The sequence below is a fragment of the Polistes fuscatus genome, unplaced genomic scaffold (genome assembly GCF_010416935.1).
Source record: "Polistes fuscatus isolate 324 unplaced genomic scaffold, CU_Pfus_HIC Scaffold7, whole genome shotgun sequence".
Taxonomy (NCBI): domain Eukaryota; kingdom Metazoa; phylum Arthropoda; class Insecta; order Hymenoptera; family Vespidae; genus Polistes; species Polistes fuscatus.
The window spans coordinates 3,387,489-3,401,035 of NW_025113151.1; the positions used below are offsets into that span (position 1 = coordinate 3,387,489).

At 33.4% G+C, this 13,547-nt stretch overlaps 1 protein-coding gene across 2 annotated transcripts; it reads left to right on the forward strand.

Moving 5' to 3' along the window:
- Positions 1-4,448: 4,448 nt before the first annotated feature.
- Positions 4,449-12,974, forward strand: LOC122524151. Of its 2 annotated transcripts, XM_043646249.1 has the most exons (14): positions 4,450-5,592; positions 5,683-6,813; positions 7,010-7,198; positions 7,312-7,547; positions 7,611-7,822; positions 8,146-8,222; positions 8,519-8,718; positions 8,791-8,951; positions 9,034-9,202; positions 9,439-9,632; positions 9,712-9,841; positions 9,914-10,103; positions 10,667-10,809; positions 10,894-12,974. In XM_043646249.1, exons 1-14 carry the CDS (start codon positions 5,112-5,114, stop codon positions 12,808-12,810), a joined length of 5,430 nt encoding a protein of 1,809 aa, XP_043502184.1. In that variant the 5' UTR covers positions 4,450-5,111; the 3' UTR covers positions 12,811-12,974. The 2 variants fall into 2 exon arrangements, with proteins under 2 accessions (XP_043502183.1, XP_043502184.1); XM_043646248.1 differs by having other exon boundaries at positions 4,449-6,813.
- The last annotated feature ends 573 nt before the right edge of the window (positions 12,975-13,547 follow it).

Sequence of the window (13,547 nt, forward strand, 5' to 3'; positions counted from 1 at the left end):
CTTGCATTATCTTCGTGTGCTCATTAAAACCAGGTATACCAAGTAACAAAGTTTTACTCGAAGTTTCCTTATATTTCTAGAAAATATTTCGTTTCATTATTCTGCGATCTGCTAGTAGCATGTAATTCTATCAACATTCGCGTAATTAAAGTAGATAATTGTCGACCTAGCAGAAAAAAACTCTCTCTCTCTCTCTATCTTTCTCTCCTTGAAATGTTTTCATCTTTCATAAAGAAAAAAAAGCGCGAGAGAGAGAGAGAGAGAGAGAGAGAGAGAGAAGAAAAGAGAATATTTAGGTCAAAATTCAAAGCGAACAAAATTCTTAGTTCGTAAATTCCAAGGATATATTTTAATATGTATGTCTTATATAAAATAAAGAATAAATTAATAAATAAATGTTAACATATACCTATATATGTTAAGGACATTTTAACTGTTGGAGAAGTGATTGCGCGCGTGAGTTTTGGATAGAAAACAAAATATAAAAAAGCAGAACGTAAAAAAAAAGGAAAACAAAAAAAAATGAAAAAGAGAAAGAGAGAAAAGGAGAACACCATATTGCGGAGCACATCGCGAAAAAGCGGGATTTAATGCAGCGGATATTGAAGAGAGACCGAGAGGGGGGGACAATAAGATGTCGGCAAAAGGAGAAAATGGGCTTCTTCTTCGGTGTATGCCAAGGAAGTGCGGAAATCCTGGAGGAGCAAGATGGTGACAGAACAATTTGTGCGCATAAATCACCGTCCCGTTTCTTTATATCGTTTAATATGAATCTAGCAGGCTGTCCCGTTCGTAACGTACGAGGCGTCGAGAACAACGGTTGTACTGAGATTGATTACGAGATACCTGCTAGTTTCTCTCTCTCTCTCTCTCTCTCTCTCCTCTCTTTTTCTTTTTCTCTATCGTACTCTCTTGCGTTCTTTTTCAATTTCCTTATCGAGAACTAACACTGAATTCGATTGTTCTTCTGATGTTTTTTTTATACCTTTCGTTCGATGCACGAGCTGAAAGGTTATGTGTTTTCCTTTTTTTTTTTAAAATATAAGTATTTAGCATTCTGTTGATGATTTACAACGTATAATTTGTAATTTTTATAATTACAAAATAAGTCATATATAAGCTTATGACGTCATTTGTTGAAAAGTTGTTTTAAAAAGATTAAGAAACATAACTAGCAGGCCAAGGTTAAATTATATTTCTCACAATATGATTATATATTTGATAAAAATAATATAGAATTGATAAAATTAAAAGTAATATCAATTAATTTTGAATATTTTCAAACATGAAATTAAAGTTTTCAAAATTATGCGATTTTAAACATTGACCTTTTATGAAGAATAATATGACCACCATTAGAAATTGTTAGAAGTGATAATAAAGGTTAGATAATTGTTGTCGATGATATTAAATTGTCCGCGTTTCGAGTAAAAAATTCAAAACAATTTAAATTATATAAATCATATAAAATAAGAAATAGAGAAAACTTAGTAAGGGAGATGAGCGGTCATATTTGCGCTTCTTGCTCAAATAAAAAAGAAAAGAATTAAAATTTTTAAACACGTCTATATATTTGCCATAGATTATTTTATTAAATTGTCCACGTTTCAAATATAAATGTAAAGTAATTTAAATTATTAATCGAACATTGGCAAAAGATATAGAGCGGGACGTGATGGGAGTAGAGGGAGGGAGGTGCGGAGGATATATTAGCGCCTCTTCCACCAATAAAATTGAAGAACTTTGAAAACGTGTATTTGCCATGATCGGCCATTTCTATTTCTCGTAGAATTGTACCGCGATAGTGTAGGCATGTAACGTTGAATTCGGCTCACGTTCGCATTTATCCTTTTTGTAAAATGAGTGATAATTCGAGGAAATCGAATTAGTGTGGCAGTGCGGCATGAAAAGCACCAAAGTTAGCCACGCTCTGGACGGCATACGGCGGAACGCACAGCGCGTTTTCAAAATTTCATTACGACGTGTTCTTTCTCTTTCTCTTTCTGTGGCCTCTTTTGCTTTCTCTTTCTCTCCCCCACTCTCTCTCTCTCTCTCTATCTGTCTGCGGAGAACACATAAGTGATACCGGACGAAGAAGCACGTTGACTCTGCAAAGAGGTAAAAGGGGGATTACGATGTGACATGAGTGGACGTAACTTCACGCTTGCGAAATATTATGCGTTTTGCGTAAGGAATTTAAAGTGTTCCCTATCTCTTACTATGGTTAAATTTATGACACTTACTCGTCTCCGCACTTAACGTGAGATCTTTTCGAAAACACACCCATAATGGTTTAATATTATTTATTTCTTTCAAATTACCATTTTTATTTCTATTAACGAGATCATGTTAATTTGTCCATATTCCGTACGCATCGTGCAAAAATAAAAAATATATATATATAATAAAATAAAAATATATAATAAAAAATATCTACGAGGAATTATTTTGGATTATATTGATTTATTTTAATGTAATATCCAATAATATTTTATATGATTTATGTTAGATATCAAAGTATCTTAAATTTTAGAAAAATTCTTAAACACATTGTTTACCATGTTAATTAATTATTTGTATAGTTTATTTTGTTGTTATTATGACTGTTAAGGTACCGGTGCCTTGCTCGGTACTGCGTTATTTATTTATCGCAAAATAATGCCGATGTATATGTGATATCGATTATTATTGCGTGTCGTTTGTTGTTGCGTCGTGATGTGTTGAATGATGCTCTGACGATGTGCTGCTTGATAACTTCGTTGCTTGTAGATTCGTGATTTGCTGCTACGATGCATGCGTAATCTTTCTCGTTATCATTCAGAGCTGATGCCACTTCGAAAAGTCGTTCTTCGTGATGTTGACTGAGTCGATTAATGGGTATTGAATGCTCTCTTGTGCTGTTGTTTCAAAGGTTTTTATAGGAAGATGATTATTGTCATCCCTTCCCTAGGTTGATTGTCAACCTAGCAAGTTTTCCCCCATAGTCCATGGATGTAAAAAGTTAACGTTTTTTAATGGATGTGGCAGTGGAAAAACTATGCAACGAGAAAAACTTAGTTTAGGATGAAGGACTTCTCTTGGTAGGAACGCATGTGTTACTCAGCACGTTGATACCACTTGAAAGATCTGTCGGCTGAAAGGTTCGTCGTATCGCTATCTCTCGAGTAATTTATGAGTTTGTTTGCCAGTTATATGTTCTTAACAAATGTGCCATAATGTTTCCTTTGCATCTTCGAATACGATTCCCACAATTCGAATTAGTATCGAAAACTTCGCTTTATTTCTTATCGTTGCGTTATTATGCAACAATGATAAAGGCGCACGTGTACTGTACACATACAAGACTCTGTCAATCAATGATCCGTAGAGATCAAAGTTTCATTTAAATGGAAGAAAAACATATTAATTCTTTATGATTTCTAAATGTTATGTCCACAGTAACGATAATCTATGTTTATATTAATAATAATCTTTGCTTAATTTCCTAACAAATCTATTTTAACAAACTATATATATATATATATATAGAACTTTGAGTTTATAAAAATATTCTTCTGCATACATTTAATATATCGCTAAGAGACTCGCTCACGAAATCGAATGTTTATAAATAATAATAGTTAATTTACATCGAAAAGGTGTTGATTTTATGACCCATGTTAATTAGATCTTTTTTTACCCTTCTTGATAAATACTATAAATCCTGAATGAATGAAGTTTTCTGGTCAAAGAAAACTAACGGATTTTTAATTGCTGAAGCACTATGATGTAATTTTAGTCCAAGGAGTTGAAAAATTAATTTTTATTTGAAAGCCGTCCCTAACGAACACACTTCCCTTCTAACTGTAACGTCAGAACAAGCCCTGAGTAATAGACAGGGCTTTACTCGCTGTCACTGTATCCAAAAATGTAAGACAAAATACAGCCTTTGTTTAAAAAATGGAATATTGTGTAATTCAAAATGTCACGGCTGTCAAACGTGTTGCAATATATGATTTTTCGTTGACAAGATCAAAACTTTGACGCATATTGGAATGATTGACACAATATTAGATACTTAAAGTTATTTCATATAATATTTAGTTATTTCATGAAACAATTAATAAAAATATATAATAAAATTCTTTTTACATACTTTTCCTTGAACGCCTAGTTATTTCATGAATTGACTGAATTATATGATTCTACGCTGACATATAATATAAATTTTGTATTATTGAAGAATATTTATTTAAGCATACATGGTATATATCTATAAAAAAATATCACAGGTAAGTAGGACAAGGTAAAAAAAATCAGAAGACTATGTTTTGATATTGTTAAACGTTTCGTTCCTTTATTGGGACTTCTTCAGCAACTATAAAATATATTACAATATAACCTCAAAAATACATCATCTGCAGTCAAATGCAAAGGTGTCAAAAGACACGTTTTGGTTGAAATAGATATACACAAAATCGTGATAGAGATAATGTTAAAAAGATATAATTATTTGTTTCTAATCTAACTAACTAACAATGTTTCTCAATGTCTCATCGTCTATAAGATAACTTCACCAATATATTTTTTATTACTTTTTCTTTCTAAAATTACGTAACATTCTAAAAGAATTTTGAGAGTGAGTGAGCGAGTGAGTAAACGAGCGAGCGAGTGAGTGACGACTAAGAGAGAAGAAGGGAAGAAAGGAAAAAGAAGAAGAAGAAGCATACATGTCTCCCGAACTTACTGTGAGGCCGCGCGGTGATCGGCGGTCGGAAATGTTGATGCTAAATAAAACTCCTAGCTGCTTGGGAAACTGCCACGCGCTCTAATTTGCGCAAAAGCACGGCCGGCTGTGGACGTGGTAGCCCGGGATCTGCCACGTCCGAGAAAGTGTACTCGATAGTTCTTCGAGCATTTCAAGATCATTATTGTGCTGTTCGTTTGATCAACGGGGAAGGGAAAGAAAACTGAAAAGAGATTAAGGAAAGAAGAAGAAGAAAGGAAAAAAGTAGAATATAGATAAGAATCAAAGGATAACAAAGAAATTCGATCTCGCCGAATTAGTGGGTAAACCCCCCCCCCTTCCCCATAATCTGATTTTCATTTCACATGTGAACGGTGGCCATATCATGGCTCTCGCCCTTTTGGGCAAGTACGTCACACGATTGGCGCTGATATTACTTCTTTATACTTGTTACATATACGCATTCAGAATACGCGATGGAAGTGTCGTTCATCCATTCTCATCTACGATCGGTGAACACTCCCAACGTGCCACCTGTATCGGATCCAAGTTCGGTAAGTGCCCAGAGAAAACGGTGACGACGAGCAGTGCAACGGTGACGTCTTCCTCACGAAGATGGCACACGGCCACGTCTTCGCAGGTTTCTTCGATTGGTAAAAAACCACCTGTCGAAACGATTTCCTCTAACCTTGAGGGGGACACCAATGTTCAGAAAATTGGGTCGAGGTTGATAAGTACTCAGCATGCGGATAAATCATTACCTGGCTTTTTAGTCAGAAGAAAAGAAAATATTGTAGATGATAAGAAGGATGATGATAATGATGATGATGAGGATGATGATGATGATGAGAATGGTGAAAGCGAAGGTGAGGAAAGGAATAATATTAAGGATACTAGTAACAATGATGATGATGATGATGATGATGATGATGATGATGATTATGATGATGTTATAGTAGAGGACGAGGATGAAGAGGAGATACAAGCTGAAGATGATGAGGATGATGAAAGCGAAGAACTCAGCAAAGATGATCAAAGCGAGGACAACGATGATGTTAACGAAGATGATGAACAATCCAAAAGTATCGAACGAAAGGAAACGAAACGAGAAGCGGAAATAAAAGACAAGGAGAAAGATGATTACGATACCATGAACGTTCTTGGTTGGAGTTTTAAATATAGTGCAGGTAGTGTTTCCAAAAGTCAAACTACTAAAGACACTAAAGAAATGAAATATGGAAAGGTTATTGTTGAGGATGATGGTAAGGAAAAAAAAATGAGCGGCATTGTAAAAGAGAAAGATGATAAGAAAGATATTGTTAAAGATAATGTTAAAATCGAAGAAGAAAATTCCATTGTACGAAAGCAACAGAAGAAAATGCAAAGAAAAGATTTAGGACAAGTTGAAGAGTCCGATAAGACGGACGATAGTAAAGATAAAAATGATGGTAAGAACGATAACGATAATAAAGATGAAGATCAATCAAAAGAAACTCCTCCGATAATTAGAAAATTAGAAAAAATTAGACACGCTGATAAAGACATAATTAGATCGGTAGAACGTCCTGTTAGTAAATCGATAGATAAAATTAAATTAGAATCGAAAACGCCAACAGAAAAAGTCAAAAAAGAAATGCAACAAATTATAAATAAAATGAAGATAGAAACGAAAACACCAATAGAAAAAGTGAAGAAAGAAGTGCAACAGATTATAGAGGAACCTAAAAAAATAGAAACTCCAAGGCCAACAAAAATTGAACCAGCCGGTTCAGAGAAGGAAGTAAAGGAAACAAAATCTACCAAAGTAACGAAAATCAAAGTAGAAGAGAAAAAAGTGAAGAAGAGTGAAAGTATTGAACCAACCAAAGATAAATCAGACGAAGATAAGAAAACGAAGAAAACAGAAATTGTAAAAGCTACGAAAACTGAACCCGAATCATCGAAACCTTCATTGAAATCGGAAGAAAAACGAAAACCTATTGCAAAAACGGAAACACCGAAAGCCACTAAACAATCTACGAAAACTAAAAACGAAGTAGACAAATCTATTAAAGCAAAAGTGAAAATAGAAGTTCCACAAACGGCGAGTGAGTATTTTATGTGTTGAAAAGAGACTCCATTGTCTTTTGAAAGCTTACTGTATGCGTCGTGTTTAAACATGAAGTTGGTATCATCTGTGAACTATAATCCTGGTGCTTATTTGTGAATTTTCAAAAGATTTGAGCCAAAAGAAAAAGAGGAAGTTAATAATTCAACAATCTTGACGTATTTATGTATTTGTAGGAAACGAGACGAAATCGAAAACGAAGAAACTTAAAGACGCGACCGAAAGTTTAGCAGATTTAAATGATAAGATCTTAAGCGTACCAACCTTCGTGCCCAATTTCACAGCCGTTGAGAACACGAACTGTCAACAACATGGCAAAATATTCTTACGTCAACTGAGAGGTTACAAAATGTGGGCTTTTCAAAGTAAGCTGAAAGATTCATTGATATAATTTCTCCTAGTCATTATTAAATACATATTTGATATTATTTAGATTAAATAATATTCGCCGAATCATTCAAAAATATTTTATTTCTAGTGTTGGATTCCAGCGCTAAGATATCATCTAGTATTTTACGTGGAAACGTCAATCAGCTAGGTGATTTCGATCAATGTTTAGGTATCATGTCACATGTCAAGATGGGTAATAGAACGATCAAAATTCAAGGAAAATATTGTCTTGCAAATATAGACATACATGCGACACAAGCGGAAATGAAATTACCGGTTAATTTGATGCAAGCTCGTACATTATTTAAATCAAATATGCGTGATGTAAGTGTCATTGATCAATCCCAAGTTTCAATTCTTGATAAGACATTGATTTCTATCTTTCAGCCAGGACATTTCGTACCTAAATTTACGACGATTAGGTGGGCTTTATGTCTTCCAGCAGCGTGTACAGCTAAAGATGCAGAAATGACTTTGATCAACGCATTGAATTATTATAATTCAACGACTGGAATTAAATTCATGGTGGGCGTCAATCCTGACATGTGTTACATGAAACAAAAGTCGCAAAATTATTCGAAAGAAACGATCGGTGTTCTGTACGTATTTGTAAATATTTATTTTTATTTGTCTAAACACTTTTAAACTCGTGATGTTAATCACGTTTGATTACAACATAAAATTCTGGAATTGATACTTGGAACGTGTGGTTTCGAACGAGAAGTAACAAGAATAAATTTTCGGAGTTATTGAAATTTTATCGTGAACTTTAAACCGGAGATGATGAAACAAAATTTCAAAAATTTGAGACTTATGAAAGATCTCTTTCTTTCTTTCTATTATCATGGTATTGAACTCCACGCCCCAAGAGATATTCCATTTATCAAAAAAACATGTTTATTTTTATTTTGCAAATTTGCAGATACTTTTATGCAGCTGTCGTTTGTCTGGCTATCATTGCAACTGTCAGAGATTATTGGATAACCTCAGAAGGAAAAGGTGTTAAGTCTAATAATATTTTATATCAACCATAAGATCTTGTGCATATTGATGATTATGAATATTTAATAGTCATCGATGACTATTAAAATATATGAAAATGTAATATTTAAGAAAGCTAAAAAATTGTTATAATTATTTTTTCAATTTCTATTCTGTTCGTTACTATACTGATAAATTCGAAATGCCAAATTTGGTCACTGAGTTTATCTGAGGTCATCTGACTTTTAAATCAACAATGTGCACGAGGACAAAGATTCGAACTTTTTTAACATATTTATTATAATAATTTCCAGGCAGTTATTCTGAAAGAATAATAATGTCATTTTCTTTACGAAGAACCGTTAAATCATTGTTTAAAGAAAACAAACCCAATAGCACAGATATTACATGCATTCATGGATTAAGATCAGTTTTTATGATTATTCTCTATTTTGGTCATCAAATAGTACCATTGGCTACAACACCATTTGTTAATCGGACTTCTCTTGCCGAGGTAGAGAAAATATTAATTAATTTCAATGAGATAATTAATATTAATTTTAAATAATCATTTAAATAATTTCAGGTAACTAGTCATCCATTCACTTCAATTCTGAGGACATCTTCAAATTACACGGATGCCTTTTTACTTTTGAGCGGATTGTTAACGTCTTACAACATGGCGAAGGAATTAACGTTCAGGGGAGAAATTCGTTGGTTTTGTCGTCTTATCGTTAGATTCATCAGGTGAGCCTGCTCTATAGTTCGTTAAAGTCTCGAGCATGTTGCTTAGTTTGTAATTACCGAGCGAGTTCGTATTATAATTTAGACTGACACCTGCCTTAATCGTGATGATATTTTGGTATGCTTTTGTGATGGAGCATATCGGTTCCGGACCACAATGGAACAGTATTATTGTAGGTAATGCGGAACTCTGTAAAAAAAATGCATGGACCAATTTACTTTACATTCAGAATTTCTTTCCGTTCGAAGAAATGGTGAGTATCGATCGGAATAATAATTATTAATGCAGGATTCGTGAAAAAATTAAATCGTTGGACTGATTGGAACACCTGCACACGAACCTAAATTTTTTGTTTTCCAGGTGTTTGTTCTAAGTTTTGAACTATCCGGAGTCTACTCGATCAATTTTTTCACGTATACCTATTTTATTTAAAACGAAGGTGCTTGACTCTATATTAATATTGTTTAAATAATGTTATGTTTCTTACAGTGCGCAACTCATACTCATCAGTTAGCATTAGATATGCAATTATCTCTATTAGCACCAATTTTAGTATTCTTTCTTCAATGTAAACCGATTATCGGTATCATTTTATTATTTTTCCTGATACAAGTTTCAGCTACGCTTCGTTACATAGCCACAGTTAACAATTATTTAAGTATGGTCGTTTATCACGGAGTTACGTAAGTATAATATTTATTTTCATCGATAATTCTATTAGAAAAATTATATTTGTTATATTTAATCTATTTTTTTTTTCAGGGTAAAAAACCTTTACAAAGTTGCTAATTTAAGTTACGCTTTACCATTACACAGAGCAACACCTTACGCTCTTGGTGTAGGGCTTGGTGTATTAATACATTACACAGGAAAAAACGTGAAAATTCACAAGGTAATTTGAAACATCAGGGATAATAAATAATTAGGATAATCGTGATAAGTTTTTTTTATGAATTATTTTTAGGTGTTCGTGATCTTGGGATGGTTGATCGCGATGACCTTTGGAACATGGTCGATATTTTCTTCTTGGCGTTCAGCCAGAAGGGACTACGTGTATGACGTTGAAGAATCCACTTATTACGTTGTGATAGGTCCAGTCTTATGGGCTTTATCATTGTGCTGGACAATTTTTGCCTGTTTTACTGATCACGGAGGTATTCTATTATATTATTAACCCTTTGCAGTCGAAATGCCAATATCTTTGACATGATGATCTATTTTAGCTACTTGGAATCCCGAAATGGCTGATATAAACATTTATTTTTCATTCTTTTCAATAAATTATTATATAAATAATAAATTTTATTATTTTATATCTATAATTATCATATTGGTAGAAGAAAATATAAAAATAATTCCCGAGTGCAAAGGGTTAAAAGAATAAGTGGTAATATGGCGACCCCTTGTTTTATATTATTTGCTAAAATCTTACTTATGATATAAACTTTTTCATTTAAAAATTCTTCTTTAAACATTGATAAATTGGTAAGGGTATCTATGATAAAAGATGAAAGTAAAATAAAAATGATTTCATTGAATTTAACTAATTGTATGGAAAATCCTTGGTTTTTGACGTTATGTTACTTACGCTTATCATTAAGGAAACACTAAAAGCTATTATATATCTAATATATATTAGCAAGGGCTCCCATAATCCTACTCTTTCTTTACTTCTAATAAATTTGAAAAGTTAATCATACTATACATTTATTTCTAGGAATTGTAAACAAATTTTTATCAAATTATTGGTTAATAGTATTTAGTAGAATATCATATGCGGTTTATTTGACACAATTCGCAGTATTTTTCTACAACCTTGGGACCACGAGATATACGACAGAATTTTTAGCACATAGACCTGTAAGTTTACCAAAAAAAGCATTTAACAATCACTTAAAAGTATCAAACTAAAATAATAATTTTAATTTAAATCGTATTTTATAGATCGATCTGATTGAAGTACTCGTAGTGATACTCGCGTCAATTGTAGTAACTTTATTGTTTGATTTTCCAATGCAAGAAGTAAAGAACGTCATAATGGAAAGTACAGATAGTTTAATCGTTAATGTACCAAAAGAAAAACAGACAGATGAAACGAAAGAAACAAATGCAAAAGAATCCGTTAAGAAAATAGGAAACGGATCAAATGTATTTAAGGACGACAATTGGCAAAACGAAAAAATTGATATAGGTAAGAAATTAAATAACAAAAATATAGAAGACAAAGATATTGTTAATATACCGCATACAAGAAGATCAGATGAAAGGAGAAGATCATCTACGGGGTATGATGATAATGAGATACGTAATAGAATAAGTAGAAGTAGTCAAAGAACACCGTACACGTTTGATTCCGAAGAAGAAGCTATGGAATATTTTAGAAAAGAAGAAGAAACAATAAGAAACAGACGTTCGGTTTCAAGAACGAAAGAAATGAAAAGATCGGTGCCAATCGGAAGCGAGGATGATTATATTCGACGAAGAAACGAGGAGGATTATGTGAATCAGTATAGAAGATCAAAATCCAAAGAAAGAGTTTTTGCTAGAGAATTTGACGATTATCGTTCATGGGAATTTATTAATAAAGAACGTTCGGCATCAACCGGTCCAGATTCGATGAGATATTTAAACGAACCAGAAGAATACGTTTCAAGAATTTCACGACGTTCGTTACCGAGATCTGTCGATTCGAGAAGAACATTTTCATCGGAAAGTGAAGATGAACCACCAGTTCAGCGTAAGTCGAAACACGAGCGAAGATATCCATCTGTTGAACCAAAAGTAAGCGACGAAGAAGAATGGGAAGAAGAGTTGAGGATACGAAGGCGTCAATTTATGGAAAAACTCGCTGGCCAGAAAAGTGATTCAATTGAGAAAGAAGGAGACGTAACGTCGTTAAGACGAAGATCCTCAGCCGAAGGAAGAATAGCTTTGTTGAAGGATCCTTCGGGTAACGAAAATATGGATGCTTGGACTGTAAGTGTTGGTCCTCGTATAGCTCAACTTGGATCCTCTCAGGAACCTAGCGAACCAGAAGATGATTCTTTTTATCATCAGCGTCGTGAATATCGTGAAAAGGCACCTCCGTTTAGAGAAACTCCTCATACCGAAGAAAAAGAATCCTCGGTCAAGGACGACAAAAATGTTACCCATTTCAATTTTGTTCTTACCAAGGACAGTAAGAGAAAATCTGTTCAAGATCTTTCTGCGTTGTCTCAGGATGATTCAGATTTGACGGAATCTGGATGGAGTCTTGTTAAAGAAGAGGGTGTAGAAACGCTACCAAAATCGTCATTAGGATTATATAAACGAGAATCTATTATCAAGAGTCAGGCCAGTGAAGAAGATCCAGAATATTATCTTCCGGAGAGACCGAAACTGGTCCAGCAAGAACAGGAACATCCGTTCAAAAAGGCATGGCAGATGCAAAAGTCTCGATCGGAAGAAGATGCTTTAGCGTATATAGTTAAAGATAAAAAGTTAAGCCAATCTGAAACAACTAAAGACGATGAATCATCGACGAGCATGAAAGATTCGAGTGGTGAAAAGTCTGAAAGTTTAGAAGATACGGTTTCGGAAGAAACTGGAACATTATCAACTTGGCAGGACAGAAGCACCGATACTGAAGATAATCCACAGAGTTCTAAATCTGAAGTAGGGTCTGATATCGATTCGATTTCAGTAAGACAATCACCCAACACTGATGTTGATGATAGTGGACCCTGTTCTATTTCAGAAAGTAATTCAGATACTACTCAATTCGTCTGGCCAACCGAGGACGAACAATTTGAGACATATAAGACGGGACCAAGAAGAAAATCAATGGAAACTAATTGGGATTGGGAAGAGGAAGAAACTTGACGATAAGATAATCGTAGAATTGTGCAAGGATGATTAAGTAATCTTCAAGAATGATCAGAAAAGTTTTAAACGCGTTCAGAGTGAACTGCTAACGCATTTCTGGGAAAAAGTCAGTTTATCGGTGATCGTATATGCACATATAAATAAACAGATAGCTAAGTTTATATCAATCGTTATATTATTTAATTAATAAATTACAAATGGACCACACTATAAAAGAAAATAACGATAACATCCCCTTACACGTGATTTATAGCTTGCACATTTCACATTCTTGGAACACTTGTTTTCTGTATAGCACCCTTTTTCGTATTTTGCTTATTTTAAAGATGAAATTAATATTTTCATTACAATTCTTTTTTGCTTTATAAAGTTTCGAATGAATTTTACTCGCTAAATTATAAGAGGATTTGTTTGAGTGTTATAATAGAAGACTCAAACATTATCGATAATAAAAGTGCTCTGATACAAATAGGCATCCAATGTTTGCTCTTGTCATCTTATAGTATTTAAATTAACAATATGATTCACAATTAGTATGATAAGATGGGAATATTTACTATGCAGTATATGTTAGCCTACTAAGAACTATGATTGTCATTCCAAAATACTTCCAATTGATTTGGGAAAAATTATGGTAACTTAGATAATAACTTTTTATAGAGTTTTAATTAATTAAAAAAATATACCCCGAATTATTGGTTGCATGCATTAGAAGAATCCAACATTTTAGAAAA